Source organism: Mya arenaria, chromosome 2 (assembly GCF_026914265.1).
Source record: "Mya arenaria isolate MELC-2E11 chromosome 2, ASM2691426v1".
NCBI classification, from domain to species: Eukaryota; Metazoa; Mollusca; class Bivalvia; order Myida; family Myidae; genus Mya; species Mya arenaria.
In genome coordinates, this window is record NC_069123.1 from 57,195,186 (window position 1) to 57,216,700 (window position 21,515).

Here is a 21,515-nt window from a genome sequence, read left to right on the forward strand (position 1 = left end):
GGTATGTACCTTTAGGGTGTTTCAAGTACAGGGGGTATGTTCCTTTAGGGTGTTTCAGATACTGCGATAAATTCCTTTAGGGTTCTTCTGGTACTCGGGGTATGTTCCTTTCGCATGAATCGGGAACTGGGGATATGTTCCTTTAGCATATTATAGGTAACGGGGTATGTTCCTTTAGCATGTTACAGGTGCCGGGGGTATGTTCCTTTAGCATATTAAAGGTACCGGGGTATGTTCCTTTAGCATGTTACAGGTGCCGAGGCTATGTTACTTTAGCATATTATAGGTACCGGGGCTATGTACCTTTAGCATGTTACAGGTGCCGGGGGTATGTTCCTTTAGCATGTTACAGGTGCCGAGGCTATGTACCTTTAGCATGTTACAGGTGCCGAGGCTATGTTACTTTAGCATATTATAGGTACCGGGGTATGTACCTTTAGCATGTAACAGGTGCCGAGGCTATGTTACTTTAGCATATTATAGGTACCGGGGTATGTACCTTTAGCATGTTACAGGTGCTGGGGGTATGTTCCATTAGCATGTTACAGGTGCCGAGGCTATGTTTCTTTAGCATGTTACAGGTGCCGAGGCTATGTTACTTTAGCATATTAAAGGTACTGGGGTATGTTCCTTTAGCATGTTACAGGTGCCGAGGCTATGTTACTTTAGCATATTATAGGCACCGGGGCTATGTACCTTTAGCATGTTACAGGTGCCGGGGGTATGTTCCTTTAGCATGTTACAGGTGCCGAGGCTATGTACCTTTAGCATGTTACAGGTGCCGAGGCTATGTTACTTTAGCATATTATAGGTACCGGGGTATGTACCTTTAGCATGTTACAGGTGCCGAGGCTATGTTACTTTAGCATATTATAGGTACCGGGGTATGTACCTTTAGCATGTTACAGGTGCCGGGGGTATGTTCCTTTAGCATGTTACAGGTGCCGAGGCTATGTTTCTTTAGCATGTTACAGGTGCCGAGGCTATGTTCCTTTAGCATATTATAGGTACTGGGGTATGTACCTTTAGCATGTTACAGGTGCCGGGGCTATGTTCCTTTAGCATATTATAGGTACCGGGGCTATGTTACTTTAGCATATTATAGGTACCGGGTTATGTACCTTTAGCATGTTACAGGTGCTGGGGCTATGTTCCTTTAGCATATTATAGGTACCGGGGCTATGTTACTTTAGCATATTATAGGTACCGGGGTATGTACCTTTAGCATGTTACAGGTGCCGGGGCTATGTTCCTTTAGAATATTATAGGTACCGGGGCTATGTTACTTTAGCATATTATAGGTACCGGGGTATGTACCTTTAGCATGTTACAGGTGCCGGGGCTATGTTCCTTTAGCATATTATAGGTACCGGGGCTATGTTACTTTAGCATATTATAGGTACCGGGGCTATGTTACTTTAGCATATTATAGGTACCGGGTTATGTACCTTTAGCATGTTACAGGTGCCGGGGCTATGTTCCTTTAGCATGTTACAGGTGCCGAGGCTATGTTCGTTTAGCATATTATAGGTACTGGGGTATGTACCTTTAGCATGTTACAGGTGCCAGGGCTATGTTCCTTTAGCATATTATAGGTACCGGGGCTATGTTACTTTAGCATATTATAGGTACCGGGTTATGTACCTTTAGCATGTTACAGGTGCTGGGGCTATGTTCCTTTAGCATATTATAGGTACCGGGGCTATGTTACTTTAGCATATTATAGGTACCGGGGTATGTACCTTTAGCATGTTACAGGTGCCGGGGCTATGTTCCTTTAGCATATTATAGGTACCGGGGCTATGTTACTTTAGCATATTATAGGTACCGGGTTATGTACCTTTAGCATGTTACAGGTGCCGGGGCTATGTTCCTTTAGCATATTATAGGTACCGGGGCTATGTTACTTTAGCATATTATAGGTACCGGGGCTATGTTACTTTAGCATATTATAGGTACCGGGTTATGTACCTTTAGCATGTTACAGGTGCCGGGGCTATGTTACTTTAGCATATTATAGGTACCGGGGCTATGTTACTTTAGCATATTATAGGTACCGGGGTATGTACCTTTAGCATGTTACAGGTGCCGAGGCTATGTTCCTTTAGCATATTATAGGTACTGGGGTATGTACCTTTAGCATGTTACAGGTGCCGGGGGTATGTTACTTTAGCATATTATAGGTACCGGGGGTATGTACCTTTAGCATGTTACAGGTGCCGGGGCTATGTTACTTTAGCATGTTACAGGTACCGGGGGTATGTACCTTTAGCATGTTACAGGTACCGGGGCTATGTTCCTTTAGCATGTTACAGGTACCGGGGGTATGTACCTTTAGCATGTTACAGGTGCCGAGGCTATGTTCCTTTAGCATATTATAGGTACCGGGGGTATGTACCTTTAGCATGTTACAGGTGCCGAGGCTATGTTCCTTTAGCATATTATAGGTACCGGGTTATGTACCTTTAGCATGTTACAGGTACCGGGGCTATGTTCCTTTAGCATATTATAGGTACCGGGTTATGTACCTTTAGCATGTTACAGGTGCCGAGGCTATGTTCCTTTAGCATATTATAGGTACCGGGTTATGTACCTTTAGCATGTTACAGGTACCGGGGCTATGTTCCTTTAGCATATTATAGGTACCGGGTTATGTACCTTTAGCATGTTACAGGTACCGGGGCTATGTTCCTTTAGCATATTATAGGTACCGGGTTATGTACCTTTAGCATGTTACAGGTGCCGAGGCTATGTTCCTTTAGCATATTATAGGTACCGGGTTATGTACCTTTAGCATGTTACAGGTGCCGAGGCTATGTTCCTTTAGCATATTATAGGTACCGGGTTATGTACCTTTAGCATGTTACAGGTGCCGAGGCTATGTTCCTTTAGCATATTATAGGTACCGGGGTATGTACGTTTAGCATGTTACAGGTGCAGAGGCTATGTTCCTTTAGCATATTATAGGTACCGGGGTATGTACCTTTAGCATGTTACAGGTGCCGAGGCTATGTTCCTTTAGCATATTATAGGTACCGGGGTATGTACCTTTAGCATGTTACAGGTGCCGAGGCTATGTTCCTTTAGCATATTATAGGTACTGGGTTATGTCCCTTTAGCATGTTACAGGTACCGGGGCTATGTTCCTTTAGCATATTATAGGTACCGGGTTATGTACCTTTAGCATGTTACAGGTGCCGAGGCTATGTTCCTTTAGCATATTATAGGTACCGGGTTATGTACCTTTAGCATGTTACAGGTGCCGGGGCTATGTTCCTTTAGCATATTATAGGTACCGGGTTATGTACCTTTAGCATGTTACAGGTGCCGGGGCTATGTTCCTTTAGCATATTATAGGTACCGAGGTATGTTCCTTTAGCATGTTACAGGTGCCGAGGCTATGTTCCTTTAGCATATTATAGGTACCGGGGTATGTACCTTTAGCATGTTACAGGTGCCGAGGCTATGTTCCTTTAGCATATTATAGGTACCGGGTTATGTACCTTTAGCATGTTACAGGTGCCGAGGCTATGTTCCTTTAGCATATTATAGGTACCGGGTTATGTACCTTTAGCATGTTACAGGTGCCGAGGCTATGTTCCTTTAGCATATTATAGGTACCGGGTTATGTACCTTTAGCATGTTACAGGTGCCGAGGCTATGTTCCTTTGGCATATTATAGGTACCGGGTTATGTACCTTTAGCATGTTACAGGTGCCGAGGCTATGTTCCTTTAGCATATTATAGGTACCGGGTTATGTACCTTTAGCATGTTACAGGTGCCGAGGCTATGTTCCTTTAGCATATTATAGGTACCGGGTTATGTACCTTTAGCATGTTACAGGTGCCGAGGCTATGTTCCTTTAGCATATTATAGGTACCGGGTTATGTACCTTTAGCATGTTACAGGTGCCGAGGCTATGTTCCTTTAGCATATTATAGGTACTGGGTTATGTACTTTTAGCATGTTACAGGTGCCGGGGGTATGTTCCTTTAGCATATTATAGGTACCGGGTTATGTACCTTTAGCATGTTACAGGTGCCTAGGCTATGTTCCTTTAGCATGTTACAGGTGCCAGGGGTATGTTCCTTTAGCATATTATAGGTAACGGGTTATGTACCTTTAGCATGTTACAGGTGCCGGGGGTATGTTCCTTTAGCATATTATAGGTACCGGGTTATGTACCTTTAGCATGTTACAGGTACCGAGGCTATGTACCTTTAGCATGTTACAGGTGCCGGGGGTATGTTCCTTTAGCATATTATAGGTACCGGGTTATGTACCTTTAGCATGTTACAGGTGCCGGGGGTATGTTCCTTTAGCATATTATAGGTACCGGGGTATGTACCTTTAGCATGTTACAGGTGCCGAGGGTATGTACCTTTAGCATGTTACAGGTGCCGAGGCTATGTTACTTTAGCATATTACAGGTGCCGAGGGTATGTTCCTTTAGCATGTTACAGGTGCCGAGGGTATGTTCCTTTAGCATGTTACAGGTGCCGAGGCTATGTTACTTTAGCATATTATAGGTACCGGGGTATGTTCCTTTAGCATGTTACAGGTGCCGAGGCTATGTTACTTTAGCATATTATAGGTACCGGGGTATGTACCTTTAGCATGTTACAGGTGCCGAGGCTATGTTCCTTTAGCATGTTACAGGTGCCGAGGCTATGTTACTTTAGCATATTATAGGTACCGGGGTATGTTCCTTTAGCATGTTACAGGTGCCGAGGCTATGTTACTTTAGCATATTATAGGTACCGGGGTATGTTCCTTTAGCATGTTACAGGTGCCGAGGCTATGTTACTTTAGCATATTATAGGTACCGGGGTATGTTCCTTTAGCATGTTACAGGTGCCGAGGCTATGTTACTTTAGCATATTATAGGTACCGAGGTATGTTCCTTTAGCATGTTACAGGTGCCGAGGCTATGTTACTTTAGCATATTATAGGTACCGGGGTATGTACCTTTAGCATGTTACAGGTACCGGGGGTATGTTACTTTAGGGTGTTTGAAGTACAGGGGGTATGTTCCTTTAGGGTGTTTCAGATACTGCGATAAATTCCTTTAGGGTTCTTCTGGTACTCGGGGTATGTTCCTTTCGCATGAATCGGGAACTGGGGATATGTTCCTTTAGCATATTATAGGTAACGGGGTATGTTCCTTTAGCATGTTACAGGTGCCGAGGCTATGTTACTTTAGCATATTATAGGTACCGGGGTATGTACCTTTAGCATGTTACAGGTGCCGGGGGTATGTACCTTTAGCATGTTACAGGTGCCGGGGCTATGTTACTTTAGCATATTATAGGTACCGGGCTATGTACCTTTAGCATGTTACAGGTACCGGGGGTATGTTCCTTTAGCATATTATAGGTACCGGGGTATGTACCTTTAGCATGTTACAGGTGCCTAGGCTATGTTCGTTTAGCATATTATAGGTACCGGGGTATGTACCTTTAGCATGTTACAGGTGCCTAGGCTATGTTCGTTTAGCATATTATAGGTACCGGGCTATGTACCTTTAGCATGTTACAGGTGCCTAGGCTATGTTCCTTTAGCATATTATAGGTACCGGGGTATGTACCTTTAGCATATTATAGGTACCGGGCTATGTACCTTTAGCATGTTACAGGTGCCGAGGCTATGTTCCTTTAGCATATTATAGGTACCGGGTTATGTACCTTTAGCATGTTACAGGTGCCGAGGCTATGTTCGTTTAGCATATTATAGGTACTGGGGTATGTTCCTTTAGCATGTTACAGGTGCCGAGGCTATGTTCGTTTAGCATATTATAGGTACCGGGGTATGTTCCTTTAGCATGTTACAGGTGCCGAGGGTATGTTACTTTAGCATATTATAGGTACCGGGGGTATGTTCCTTTAGCATGTTACAGGTGCCGAGGGTATGTTACTTTAGCATATTATAGGTACTGGGGTATGTTCCTTTAGCATGTTACAGGTGCCGAGGGTATGTTACTTTAGCATATTATAGGTACCGGGGGTATGTTCCTTTAGCATGTTACAGGTGCCGGGGCTATGTTACTTTAGCATATTATAGGTACCGGGGGTATGTTCCTTTAGCATGTTACAGGTGCCGGGGCTATGTTACTTTAGCATATTATAGGTACCGGGGTATGTACCTTTAGCATGTTACAGGTACCGGGGTATGTTCCTTTAGCATGTTACAGGTGCCGGGGCTATGTTACTTTAGCATATTATAGGTGCCGAGGGTATGTTCCTTTAGCATGTTACAGGTGCCGGGGCTATGTTACTTTAGCATATTATAGGTGCCGAGGGTATGTTCCTTTAGCATGTTACAGGTGCCGGGGCTATGTTCCTTTAGCATATTATAGGTACCGGGGTATGTACCTTTAGCATGTTACAGGTGCCGAGGGTATGTTCCTTTAGCATATTATAGGTACCGGGTTATGTACCTTTAGCATGTTACAGGTGCCGAGGGTATGTTCCTTTAGCATGTTACAGGTGCCGGGGCTATGTTCCTTTAGCATATTATAGGTACTGGGGTATGTACCTTTAGCATGTTACAGGTGCCGAGGGTATGTTCCTTTAGCATGTTACAGGTGCCGAGGGTATGTACCTTTAGCATGTTACAGGTGTCGAGGGTATGTTCCTTTAGCATGTTACAGGTACCGGGCGTATGTTACTTTAGCGTGTTTTAAGTACAGGGGGTATGTTCCTTTAGGGTGTTTCAGATACTGCGATAAATTCCTTTAGGGTTCTTCTGGTACTCGGGGTATGTTCCTTTCGCATGAATCGGGAACTGGGGATATGTTACTTTAGCATATTATAGGTACCGGGGTATGTTCCTTTAGCGATTTTCAGGTACTGGGGGTATGTACCCTAAGTGTGTTTCTGGTAACGTGGGTATGTTCCTTTAGCATGTTTCTATAAAACTTCATTTGAAACTTGGCCTTGAGTAGAATTAAAGTTTCTATAATAGTTTCTATAATAGGGAATTATTCTCTAAGTCTTGTTGGATTAAAATAGAGCTCATATAATGTATTCAATATTTCATGTGGATTTATTTCTGTGGACATTCAAAAATCAGTCAAGATATTTTGTGCACTTTTGGGCTTTGGACATTTTTTTTTTTATTCTAGGTATTCAAATTGTCAGATTTCTTATTTGACATTGATTTTGTAAATCTGTAAATAATAAATGTTGCTGTTGTATAAAGTTTGTTGCTGGTTTCACTTCTATGCATTTGGTGGTTAAAGGTAACATAAAACCAAGCCAATGACATTTGACCTGCAACAGTGACCTTTGGATATTTAAAGATGGGTTTTGGAAAGTAGACTAGGCCATACCGAATATATTTAGGTTCCAATAAATTATTGAGAAACCTACCAACCTGGCTAGAAAAAACAAAGTGCCTTTCATTTTCTTACACAACAAACGCTAAGCAGATTTGAAAGAAATATACACTTTGTAAATCCGTAACCGACTCATTGGATGATTTTCAGCTGATTAAATCAGTATTTGTTGTTTTTATAATTTGAAAGACAAAAAGACAAAAGCTAACCGCCTGATGACACTATGTTTAGCATGATGTTATGTTTGTAACATGTCATGCCCAGCTACAGAATACTTTTTAGAAAAGGATGTGTGTACATTACAATTCTCCAATAATTTTACAATAGCTTTGTCATCTTCTCAGCGGTATTATGTGGATATGCCATTGTTGTCTTCACAAGGTATTGTACACCACATGACTTGGGTTAACAGAAAATGCCATTGTTGTCTACACCTCATGATTCTGGTTAACAGAAAATGCCATTGTTGCCCACACAAGGTATTGTACACCACATGACTTGGGTTAACAGAAAATGCCATTGTTGCCCACACAAGGTATTGTACACCACATGACTTGGGTTAACTGAAAATGCCATTGTTGCCCACACAAGGTATTGTACACCACATGACTTGGGTTAACTGAAAATGCCATTGTTGCCCACACAAGGTACTGTACACCACATGACTTGGGTTAACAGAAAATGCCATTGTTGCCCACACAAGGTATTGTACACCACATGACTTGGGTTAACAGAAAATGCCATTGTTGCCTACACAAGGTATTGTACACCACATGACTTGGGTTAACAGAAAATGCCATTGTTGTCTTCACAAGGTATTGTACACCACATGACTTGGGTTAACAGAAAATGCCATTGTTGCCTACACAAGGTATTGTACACCACATGACTTGGGTTAACAGAAAATGCCATTGTTGCCCACACAAGGTATTGTACACCACATGACTTGGGTTAACAGAAAATGCCATTGTTGCCTACACAAGGTATTGTACACCACATGACTTGGGTTAACAGAAAATGCCATTGTTGTCTACACCTCATGATTCTGGTTAACAGAAAATGCCATTGTTGCCTACACAAGGTATTGTACACCACATGACTTGGGTTAACAGAAAATGCCATTGTTGCCTACACAAGGTATTGTACACCACATGACTTGGGTTAACAGAAAATGCCATTGTTGCCTACACAAGGTATTGTACACCACATGACTTGGGTTAACAGAAAATGCCATTGTTGCCTACACAAGGTACTGTACACCACATGACTTGGGTTAACAGAAAATGCCATTGTTGCCCACACAAGGTATTGTACACCACATGACTTGGGTTAACAGAAAATGCCATTGTTGCCCACACAAGGTATTGTACACCACATGACTTGGGTTAACTGAAAATGCCATTGTTGCCCACACAAGGTATTGTACACCACATGACTTGGGTTAACTGAAAATGCCATTGTTGTCTACACCTCATGATTCTGGTTAACAGAAAATGCCATTTCATAACTTGTGTTAACAGAAAATGCCATTGCATAACTTGTGTTAACAGAAAATGTCATTGTATAACTTGTGTTAGCAGAAAATTCCATTGTATAACTTGTGTTAGTAAAAAATGACACTGTATAACTTGTGTTAAAAGAAGATGCCATTGTATAACTGGTGCTAACAGAAAATGTCATTTTATAACTGGTGCTAACAGAAAATGTTATTGTATAACTGGTGCTAACAGAAAATTCCATTGTATAACATGTGTTAACAGAACATGCCATTGTTGCCAGGAAATGACATTGAAACTTGGCAAAAATTTAAACATACAATTTTAACATATTTTTGGGGGGCTTGGCAAAGAATGAGAGGGAATATTAGTTTTCCTGATGTATTGTAAAAAAACATGTACAAATTCCAAAATAAATGTCTCAAAATAATTTCTTTCACGCTTTTCACTTGTTTTAGAGATTAATAGGTTGTATATAACTTGATATTTTTAACTGTTTTGAAACTTAAAACCCTGTTTTGCATTTTTGAAATGACGAGCATGTGGATTCAATTTGTTTCTTTTTAAAAAAAATGTAATCACATTTGAATTTCTAACTACAACACATTTTAAACAACATCATCTGTCAACAGTTTACAAATCTGAGTTATAACAGTTGGGTGCAAGACTGCTTTAATAACATCAATCTCTGACACATTACTGATCTTTTCTTGTAAACTAATATCATCCAGATTTTTGTTTTCACAACAACTTTCATGTTCACTTTCAGTTTCACAAGAAACACTTTCTACATTTTCCACTGTAGATTTATGCCATGTTTTAGTATGTTTGTGTTCCTCCTGTTCAACACCTTCAGTGATGTCTGTAACTACATTTACCATTTTTCCAGTGTTATCTGTAATGGGTACACCAGTTGCTGCACTGTCCAGGTTATCAAACCCATTGTACCCAAATGTGCCTTTCAAAAATGTACAAAATTTGTCAAATGACATCGGTGACAAAGCAACAATGTTTATATTAGTTTCTTTTGTCCCATCATCATTAAGTTTCGATGCTCCCTGTTTCTGAATGTCATTTGTTTGTCTCTGAACAATTTCCTTTTTTCTGATTCTTAGTTTGGAATCAACAGTACTCGCAGTCTTGCTACAGTCAACTGCACTGGAAATTGAACTTTCAGAACTATCTGAGGAGTCCACACAAGGCTTCTGATGTCTGCTACCTGAACACAGCAATTTCCACTCATGTTCTTCATTAGATTCAGCCTTTCGTTTTCGGCCAACCTTTAGACACCCACAAGGGGACAAGCTTTCAACTGTATGGTTTTGAAAGTGTCTCCTGACCATGTGAAGGTTGTCAGGTGGTGCCCTAGTGGGACTCGACTCGGACAGATGATTGTGGACAGCCATCTTCACATACTGCATGTCTGTCTTACTGGACTCGAGGCTCTGGAGAAAAGGTGGTAAAATAAATTGTGTCTCAAAATAAGTTGTGTTAATACAAGTATGAATAATTTCTTATATGGATATCAATCACAGGATCGGCACACAATATAAACTATGTAATCTTCAAAATTAAGTGTGTGTGAATACAACTTGGTACTTTTCTAAAGGGAGGAAACCCACTTGTCCAGCTTGGTGACCACAAACAAAACTCGTATGCGCCCAGGCCAGGAATTGAACCCAGGTCACCTATGTGAGAAGCGTGTGCACTAACCAGACAATGTTTTTTCAGATACAGCTTGGTATTTTTAGAAAAAAATGCCTGGATTATGAATTGTTCACAGAGTTTATGTGAAAGTGAAGACAATTATTTCAAACCAAACAAAAGGCTGTTGAATGTTATTTTGACCTATAATTGACTGACACTAAGAGTTGTACACATGTTTACGGGTAATATGTCTCACATGGCAATTTTTTGAATTGTTATCAATTTATGACCAAGTTTAAGTATTTGTATGACTTTCTCTAACCACCAAAGTACATAACTTGACAGTAATTAAAGCCAAGGTAATTGGTCATGTTACACATGTGCATTTTATATCTAGAAGGTTATTGTACAGTAAAATATATTGTAGGCACACTATATATTAACATATACCTCTCCAGTGTTGAGGCAGGCATGTATCTGTTCAGGGGAGAGTAGATGGCTTGCAAGACTGGAAAATAAAAGACGGCACACTGACTCCTCCACATGGCTGGAGCTGTCACTGGCCTGAAATGGAAAAGTTACATGAGACTAGAAAACAGCAGACAACACACTGACTCCTCCATGTGGCTTGAGCTGTCACTGGCCAGAAATGTAAAAGTTATAACACTATAGAGCAGACAACACATGAGAAAACAGAAGATGACACACTGACTCCTCCATGTGGCTTGAGCTGTCACTGGCCAGAAATGTAAAAGTTATAACACTATAGAGCAGACAACACATGAGAAAACAGAAGATGACACACTGACTCCTCCACTTGGCTTGAGCTTGTCACTGGTCAGAAATGTAAAAGTTATAACACTATAGAGCAGACAACACATGAGAAAACAGAAGATGACACACTGACTCCTCCATGTGGCTTGAGCTGTCACTGGCCAGAAATGTAAAAGTTATAACACTATAGAGCAGACAACACATGAGAAAACAGAAGATGACACACTGACTCCTCCACTTGGCTTGAGCTGTCACTGGCCAGAAATGTAAAAGTTATAACACTATAGAGCAGACAACACATGAGAAAACAGAAGATGACACACTGACTCCTCCATGTGGCTTGAGCTGTCACTGGCCAGAAATGTAAAAGTTATAACACTATAGAGCAGACAACACATGAGAAAACAGAAGATGACACACTGACTCCTCCATGTGGCTTGAGCTGTCACTGGCCAGAAATGTAAAAGTTATAACACTATAGAGCAGACAACACATGAGAAAACAGAAGATGACACACTGACTCCTCCACTTGGCTTGAGCTTGTCACTGGCCAGAAATGTAAAAGTTATAACACTATAGAGCAGACAACACATGAGAAAACAGAAGATGACACACTGACTCCTCAATTTGGCTTGAGCTGTCACTGGCCAGAAATGTAAAAGTTATAACACTATAGAGCAGACAACACATGAGAAAACAGAAGATGACACACTGACTCCTCCATTTGGCTTGAGCTGTCACTGGTCAGAAATGTAAAAGTTATAACACTATAGAGCAGACAACACATGAGAAAACAGAAGATGACACACTGACTCCTCCATGTGGCTTGAGCTGTCAATGGCCAGAAATGTAAAAGTTATAACACTATAGAGCAGACAACACATGAGAAAACAGAAGATGACACACTGACTCCTCCATTTGGCTTGAGCTTGTTACTGGTCTTTAATGAAAAAACTAAAATAGCAGATTGAACAAACACACTGAAAACAGCAGATGATGTACACAAGCACTGTAAACATACATGCCATATTTTCTGAAGACCATTCAGGGGGATTTGTTCAGAAAGCTGAAAATTTAGGGGGATTTTGGTAGTATTCAGGGGGATTTTTTAGCAGGTCTAAGTTGGCAACATTTCAAAGTAGTTTCAGACGCAAGTACGAAAAACTGTATTAACATATATCATGATTTTATGTCATGATTTATCATATTCTATTATGAAAACCTCTTACTTTTTCATTATACAGAATTATTTTATGTCATGATTTATCATATTCTTATGATACACTGTCATGTCATACTGTAATGCACTTGCAGAACAAACTATGTTGTTGGAAAAATATGTTTTGAGACAATTAAATTTACCTGCCTCCAAAGTATTTAAAAAAAATCTGCTTAATACTATCAGCTATGATGACGTTCAGACTATAAGAGAATGGAATAAAAATTATAAATTTCTTCCTTTTGCAGAATAGTAATATTTCTTTGCCTTTGATCATTACAAAATGATCACTTGTTGTAAAAGTTTCCTTATGGCATTTATCAAACCTTTTCTTAACAGTCATTTCACCCTTGTGGAGTTTTTTTTTAATTCTAGAATTTTTATCTCCCGCTGAGAGACCAGGTGATGGATCGAAATTCCGGGGCATTTTTCCCCCCGCCAGGGGATATGGCATGTATGGCTTCAACTGTCTCTAGCAAGAAATGGAGATTTTTTATTTTATTTTAGATAGTTAAAACGCTCGTTGATGAAAAAAGTTTTCACCTACAAGTTTTACATGCTTTCGTTTCAATCTTATTTATTCAGTTCAAAGAATTCTTGCTTTCATTTGAAAGGTTCTGCAAGTAGTCATGTTTTATTTTGTTAATTTTAGGAAATACACAAATAAATGATCATGCCACACAATTAAAGACAATTTACTTTTTTGTCCCTTAAAACTGTTTTAAGCTAAAGTTACCAGGGGGACCCAGGTGTTAATGGAGAAGGATGGTTCCAAGGTCTCTACAAAGTGCCACCAGTGTTGAGGAACATACAACACCTCCCCTGGGCCCAGCTCAATCATGTACGGGGTACACTGCTGTAGTTAACAATTAAAATATATGATAATATGTATACTATGATACAAAAATGTTACAAAAGACTATTTGGCATTTAACAGCTGCTAGGGTAAATACATCATGGTACAGGGCAAAGTTGAACAATATGCACTTTAATGACTATTAAGTCAGTAACATTTTTTCTATTTTAAGTGGACTTCATTCTGAAATACTATTAAGTTAGAAACTTTCATGCATATTCATGTAAAACTTTTGTTTAAAAATGAAACCTTTTGCAGTTACATTATATGGGAGAAAACCAATGCAATATTTACAACTTTCATTTCTAAACACTATAACAACAAGAAGTTGACAACCTACCTTGAACTTTGGATGGTGTGAAAGGTTGGGTGCACGGATGTTGACCTGGCTGTACACACTAGACTCCTCATATGGAACCCGGGTAGGGTAAAGCTGGGCGGTCTGATTTGGGGGAAACAGGTACCAACGCTTCCTGAAAAAGTTTAAGCCAGGGATGACACTTGCTACACATATGGACATTGGCATTGTTAACATGTTACACAAGACTCAAGATAACATCTAAATCACCATAGAAAATTATGAGAAAAAATATGTTTATATTGTTTTAAAATCAAATCCAATATACCATACCTTCCTTGTATCTGTGCGACTAGATTGAAGCCATATGTGTCCTGGTGACAAGGAGTGTATGTGCCGCCACTCCCCACCCATAGCGTGCTGTCAGCCCCATCCCGTCCCAACAAACCAAAGACAGACCAGTCCACTCCCTGCAAACATGTTTTGATGTATAGGTACCCACTGTTCACTGCCTTTTTTTCCCCACACAAATAATCTTTAATTATCCTCTCAAAGTCTTATTTTCTCAATTATGACAAAATTTAACAAAAAATAACATTTCTGAAAATTAAACAAGATATATAACAACAGTATACACACACAATTATTTTTAATTATCATAAAAATATTTGATATTATCACGAATTTTCCAAATTCAAAACTAATCATTATTTTCCCCATTTGAAAGGCACTCACAATAAACAGATCTCAAAAAAACACACTGAGCTTCTACAATTTGTTTGTTTTTCATAGTCAATTTCACCACCTTGAGAAATTCCTCATGTCCCTGGAACACATCCTTCATGTACTTGTAATCGATGTAGCAGGAAAACCTCTTTCTGTCAACACCATGTAGGGGATTGTCTGACCCCACACTGTCCTCCAGCCATGCCAGGTAATGGTGAAATGTAACCTTGACATGAGCACACTCTGTCTCCCATTGGTACTCTTAGACAATAGAGAATCATCCAGTGTTTTTTCCAAATTATAAGGGAATGGTGGCGGGCCTTTTGATAAGGGAAAAACCATCATTGATTTGGCAAAAAGAAACACTATATCAGTGAATTGCCCCAAAAACACTGAACTTGATTTAATATGTAATATAATAATACTGACCATGTAACATTGACACAATATAAGACAAATTGGGATGGAACATCCATAAATGAAATTATGTTCAATATATACATGTTGTTGAGTACATAAAATAAAAAAAATAAAAACATTGGTACAAACACTAGTAAAGAACTCTTCATTGTCAAAGGCTTTTCAAAGCGAGGACCAGTTTTAAGAATTACACAGTGTGCCAACAATTGCTTTTCAGTTATTTTCAAATAAACAATGCTCTTCACATCTGTGCATGTAGGTTACACTCTACTAATTAATTTTCCTGTACTTTACAATGCAAACAAGCAACACTTAAGATTGGAACAAGAGCTGTCACAGTATGTGACGAATGCCCCCGAATGTGACATTGACCTACGAACAAGGTCAGTACATGAAAAATTGATCTTGCCTTTATGTGTCAAATACATATGGCAAGTTATTTTAAATTTCCTCTGAACATAAAAAAATACCACCCATACTTGACAACCTACACTGTTATGTCCTTATATTCAGAATTCCCTTGTGAATAAACACTTAGTGTATCTTTCACCTTAGAGGTAGGGACATGGGTCTTGCACAGGACACGTCGTCTTCGTATGTGGAACACATGTAACAAGTTATTTTAAAATCTGTCCATACAAGGGAAAGTTACAGCCCGGACACGACAACCTATACCCTATGTCCTTGTATACAGCACTCTATTGTGAATAAACACTAAGTGTGACCTTGACCTTTGAGGTAGGGACACGTGTCTTGCACGCGACACGTCGTCTTGGTATGTGGAACACATGTGGCAAGTTATTTTCAAATCTGTCCATACAAGGGAAAGTTACAGCCCGGACACGACAACCTATACTCTATGTCCTTATATGCAGCACTCCATTGTGAATAAACACCATGTGTGACCTTCACCTTTGAGGTAGGGACACGGGTCTTGCACGCGACACGTCGTCTTGGTATGTGGAACACATGTGACAAGTTATTTTAAAATCTGTCCATACAAGAGAAAGTTACAGCCTGGACACGACAACCTATACTCTTATGTCCTTATATGCAGCACTCCATAGTGAATAAACACTAAGTGTGACCTTGACCTTTGAGGTAGGGACACGGGTTTTGCACGCGACACGTCATCTTGGTATATGGAACACATGTGGCAAGTTATTTTAAAATCTGTCCATACAAGGGAAAGTTACAGCCCGGACACAACAACCTATACTCTATGTCCTTATATGCAGCACTCAATTGTAAATAAACACTAAGTGTGACCTTGGCCTTTGAGGTAGGGACACGGGTCTTGCACGCGACACATTGTCTTGGTATGTGGAACACATGTGGCAAGTTATTTTAAAATCTGTCCATACAAGAGAAAGTAACAGCCCGGACACGACAACCTATACTCTATGTCCTTATATGCAGCACTCCATTGTGAATAAACACTAAGTGTGACCTTGACCTTTGAGGTAGGGACACGGGTTTTGCATGTGACACGTCGTCTTGGTATGTGGAACACATTTGGCAAGTTATTTTCAAATCTGTCCATACAAGGGAAAGTTACAGCCCGGACACGACAACCTATACTCTATGTCCTTATATGCAGCACTCCATTGTGAATAAACACTAAGTGTGACCTTCACCTTTGAGGTAGGGACTTGGGTCTTGCACGCGACACGTCGTCTTGGTATGTGAAACAAATGTGGCAAGTTATTTTAAAATCTGTCCATACAAGAGAAAGTTACAGTCCGGACACGACAACCTATACTCTATGCTTATATGCAGCACTCTATGGTGAATAAACACTAAGTGTGACCTTGACCTTTGAGGTAGGGACAGGGGTCTTACACGCGACACGTCGTCTTGGTATGTGGTACACATATGGCAAGTTATTTTAAAATCTGTCCATACAAGGGAAAGTTACAGCCCGGACACGACAACCTATACTCTATGTCCTTTTATGCAGCACTCCATTGTGAATAAACACTAAGTGTGACCTTCACCTTTGAGGTAGGGACACGGGTCTTGCACGCGACACGTCGTCTTGGTATGTGGAACACATGTGGCAAGTTAATTTAAAATCTGTCCATACAAGAGAAAGTTACAGTCCGGACACGACAACCTATACTCTATGCTTATATGCAGCACTCTATGGTGAATAAACACTAAGTGGGACCTTGACCTTTGAGGTAGGGACACGGGTCTTACACGCGACACGTCGTCTTGGTATGTGGAACACATATGGCAAGTTATTTTAAAATCTGTCGATACAAGGGAAAGTTACAGCCCGGACACGACAACCTATACTCTATGTCCTTATATGCAGCACTCCATTGTGAATAAACACTAAGTGTGACCTTGACCTTTGAGGTAGGGACATGAGTCTTGCACGCCACACGTCGTCTTGGTATGTGGAACACATGTGGCAAGTTATTTTAAAATCTGTCCATACAAGGGAAAGTTACAGAGCCGGACGGACGGACGGACGGTGCGATTTTAATATGCCCAACTTCGGGGGCATAAAAATGCCATCTCTAGTGTTTCATGTATACGACAACCATTCATTTCCTTTCCATTTCAGTTCAAACCCATTTGATTTAAGCAATAAAAAGACATGTCACTTTCTCCTAAGAAAATTCACTGACTAAGCAGTTCATGACTTAGCAGTTTAGAGCCGTTAGTTTTTCAAGAAATCCATGTTGCATCAGGCCCAAAGACAGTCAAATTCTAGTCCAGCAAAAGATATTTAATGTTGGAGATTTCTATATAAAAAATCTCTCCGAGTGCAGGTATACAGAATTTAAAGTATAACAATTCACAACTATAAATTATTTTCATCTTAAACTCAGACTTAAACAAAATATCAATCTTAATCTTAGTTATAGAGTGGGCATCCTGGTAATAAATATTTTAATAGAATAACGTACCTCACAGTTCCTGTCTGCATTTATTTGCTCAAATTTCAATATACCTTTTGTATCACAGCTTGCAATTTTACATCTCAGCAGTTTGTCTTGGAGAATATCTGCGATGTCTTGAACTGTCCATTTCCTTGCTGGCCAAGTACTGATAGCTCCATAAAACACAAGGGGAGAGCTGAAATCTTGCCCTTCACCTCTCCACTGGCAGCTTGAGCACATCTTATATCTCTGCGATATGGTCATATTAGATTTTTAGATTACAGCTGCATGTACACAAATTCACTTCTAGCCTGAAAATAGTCTGAACATTTCACTTTCAGTGACATTCTGTGACATTATAATTAGATTGAGAAGAGAAGACTTAGTATGTATAGCTGCTTCAGACAAACTAGGATTTTAAAGTCCAGTCAAGTCAAAGTTTTATTAGTATATATATTTAATACATGACAACATGAATTGAGTGAACATAAATTGAGTGAATTTCATACATAAAACATATGAAATCATTTTTACAACAGTTTATCATAAGGAGAAAGATATAATGAGCCACAACTATACCTGGCATATATTTAAAGTGAAGCATTTCTTTTATCTGAAACATATGATAAATAAATGGAAATATTATTCAATATTTTATCATTATTTTTCATTTACTCTTAAATTCTACTTCATTATTAGAAAATCTTATTTTGTTTTCAATAATTTCATGCAATGAGAATCCCTCAACCATGTTTTTTCTGTCAGACCCATTTCGGGCCCGATTTCTAACTCACTTTCAAAGCTAAAACTTTCTTTTCCCCCAAATTTCTTTGGTTTGTACTTATTTTACAAAATCTGTTATTGTTGAATATTGACTAGGGACCTGCTACAAGCTGGTAAGAGCTACTAAGAACTAATAAAAGCTACCGGGTACTAAGAACTACTAAAAGCTACTTAAAACTTAAACAATTACTTTAAAGCAGTATTATAAATAAATCATAAATGTAAAATGATAAAAAAATAAAAATTTGTTTAATAATGTTCAGACACATTATTTAACGATGATGCATATTTAAAGATTTAATTTGAAATGTCAATAAAAAACTTAATTTCTTCTAAGAAGCGCAGAGAGTTACTTAGAGCTATTTAAAAAGACTGGTAGATATAATTTCATGTTTTGATATTACTCTTGGTGTAAAACAGGGGGAACCTCTTTCCCCACTTTTATTTATTTTGTTTATAAATGACGTAAAGGACTCACTTAATCTTACAGATATGACTGAGCAAGACTTAAATTTGTTGTCAATCTTTATGCTGTTATTCGCAAATGATATTGCTCTCTTCACAACGAACCCTGTTAGCTTACAACACCAATTAGACTCTGTTTATGAGTATTCGTGTAAATGGGGACTGAAAATTAACACTAATAAAACTAAAATATGTATATTTGAAAGTAGGAAAACTGTTAACAATTTTAGATGGTGTACTAACAATAAAGCTATTGAGGTTGTTGATAATTTTTGTTAACTAGGAATTAATTTTACTCATACTGGTAACATGCGCAATGCCGTCACAATGTTACGTGAACAGGCTCTAAAGGCATATAATCATTTACTCTCTATATTTAGTAGGGTATCATTTGATGTTAAAACAAAACTTTCTTTGTTTGATTCTCTTGTTGTACCAATATTATTGTACGGTTCCGAAGTATGGGGTATATAAGATTTTAAAGAGATAGACTTACTACATATGAAATTCTGTAAGAAAGTACTTGGTGTTAAATCACAAACATCTAATGTTGAAGTTTTAGGGGAACTTGGACGGTTTCCCTTATCATTATTATGTAAGGAACAAGCTTTAAAGTACCGGCTTAAAATAATGAAAACTCCAGATTCGCTTATGCATATAGTCCTTCTTAAACAAAGAGACATCGGTATACATAACCCACGTAATAATACTGTATGGCAAGCCTCATTAGTTAAATATATATATATAGTCTTGGTCTTGGTAATATTGTTAACGTTTTCAATCCTGAAAACACCGCTCACTATCTTCATATATTAACTCAAAGAATAAGAGATCAGTATGTTCAGACATGGCATGAGGCTTTATCAAATCAAACAAAAATGCATTATTATTGTATGTTCAAAACGGATTTTGTGTGCGAAGATTATTTCATTTTCGTTAAGAGTGATAAATATAGAATAGAATTGTCTAAATTCAGACTCTCTGCCCACTGTTTAGAGATTGAAACTGGTAGATATACAAATAGCGTTAGGGACAATAGAACTTGTAAGCTATGTACTCAGAACACTGTAGAATCAGAATACCATTTTATGTTATGCTGTATGTTTTATGAACATCTTAGAAATAAATATTGTATCAAATCAACCTGGCCGACACTGGCAAAATTTAAGTACCTTATGGGTAGTAAAAATAAGAAAACTGTTAACAACAACGCAAAATTTGTGTACCATGCTATGAAACTTAGAGAAGATAGATTAAAAACTTTAGCTGCTTCTTAGAAAGAATCATCTGTACAGTCAACATATTTGTTTTAATATATACTGTGTTTTCATTGATATTTCATATACAGTACGTATAGACTAATTTACTAAGAATAGTAGCACATAATATATACTTTACACTTGTAACTTTCACAGTTTACAGTATCATTATCATTATTTAGTATTATATTCATTTAACATATTTGATTATATGTACATATGTGTTTGTCTTTGCCATAAAATGCTTGTTTTGTAAAAGGCCAAAGGCAAATTATGTCCATTGCCAATATGTATGTTTGTATGTATTTCTTTAGACCTTGCGGTCAAGGATAACCCGTGAAAGTGCAAGCACTTATTTCCAACATGGTCCAGTTTTTTGTGTGTTTTTTATAAATTAATTATGTGTCTGAACATAAGAAAGGGACAGCACACTGAAGAGGGAGTTGTGGGATACAAGGAAGTCCGGGTACGATACCCTAGCTCTTTTCGAAGAGACCCCTTGGTTCTTTTACGTGCTCGGTGTAAAGCACCGATACACGGGGTACAACTTTCCTGGGTTAAACCAGTACTGAGTACACCACATTTCCAAGCACTACCCTTTAAATGCCGAGCGCCAGGCAAGGGAGCTACTTGTACCAATTTTTAACGTCTTTCGGTATGACGCGGCCAGGGATCGAACCCAGGACCTCCCGCTCCGTAGGCGGACGCTTTACCACTGGGCCACCGAGACTGTTAGAAAAATAAACTTTGAAACTGACGTAATTCCCCCATGTGCTATATTTTGATCTTTAAGCGTATACACATTGAAAGGCATTTTTTAGAAAAATACATAACAAAACACGATGAAACTTCGCAAGTGTGACCAAGGCAAGCCTCTGTATTGATCAAGTTCATCGAATAATCGATAACAGTAAATAAACGCGTGTTTTAGCCGGTGTTCGGGATTTGTGCCCGGTTCGGAAATGTACCGTCAACCAGTAATGCTTTTAAGTATCTGTTAGAATTTTTTAGTAGCTCTATGTGGCTTATAGTAGAAATTTTGACTAATTGGCATTGCAGATGATGAACGCATTTAATATATTCTTGTCCAAGATAAGTGTATACAAATCCTGGATTACTGTTCAGTGTACGGTAAATATTGAACTTTACTGATATACAATCTTTATCGTATCGTCAGGACTAACCTGATTCTTTTATTGATTTTGTATGTTAATAATTGTGATGATTAATTTTGTTCGTAAGAGTAGACATAACAAAATTTAGTACCATTACCTTTCAATACCTCATAAGCAAAGCCATGTAAAGAAAATGGAAAATTTGAATACAAGGGAAGTAATTCAA

General features: G+C 38.8%; 1 protein-coding gene across 6 annotated transcripts; it reads right to left on the reverse strand.

Moving 5' to 3' along the window:
- Window positions 1–9,131: 9,131 nt before the first annotated feature.
- LOC128225111 (HSPB1-associated protein 1-like) lies at window positions 9,132–21,484 on the reverse strand. 6 transcript variants are annotated; one of them, XM_052935141.1, is made up of 9 exons: window positions 21,447–21,484; window positions 18,247–18,280; window positions 17,739–17,916; window positions 14,433–14,614; window positions 13,961–14,097; window positions 13,670–13,802; window positions 13,210–13,329; window positions 10,931–11,044; window positions 9,136–10,278 (listed from the first exon to the last, which is right to left on the reverse strand). In XM_052935141.1, the coding sequence occupies exons 3-9, from the start codon at window positions 17,905–17,907 to the stop codon at window positions 9,442–9,444; spliced, it is 1,692 nt and encodes a 563-aa protein (XP_052791101.1). In that variant the 5' UTR covers window positions 17,908–17,916; window positions 18,247–18,280; window positions 21,447–21,484; the 3' UTR covers window positions 9,136–9,441. The 6 variants fall into 6 exon arrangements, with proteins under 6 accessions (XP_052791102.1, XP_052791099.1, XP_052791101.1 ...); XM_052935140.1 differs by lacking the exon at window positions 21,447–21,484 and having other exon boundaries at window positions 18,247–20,521; XM_052935139.1 differs by lacking the exons at window positions 18,247–18,280; window positions 21,447–21,484 and having other exon boundaries at window positions 9,135–10,278; window positions 17,739–18,225.
- Window positions 21,485–21,515: the final 31 nt, after the last annotated feature.

What these genes read in the sequence shown, in the direction of transcription:
- LOC128225111 (XM_052935139.1), bottom strand. Translation starts at nt 17,931, where the DNA reads ATGACCATATCGCAGAGATATAAGATGTGCTCAAGCTGCCAGTGGAGA. An exon ending in TGCAAGCTGTGATACAAAAG is followed by an intron (nt 14,615 to 17,738) that starts GTATATTGAAAT and finishes CTATTGTCTAAG; the next exon opens with AGTACCAATGGGAGACAGAG. An exon ending in GACATGAGGAATTTCTCAAG is followed by an intron (nt 14,098 to 14,432) that starts GTGGTGAAATTG and finishes ACATGTTTGCAG; the next exon opens with GGAGTGGACTGGTCTGTCTT.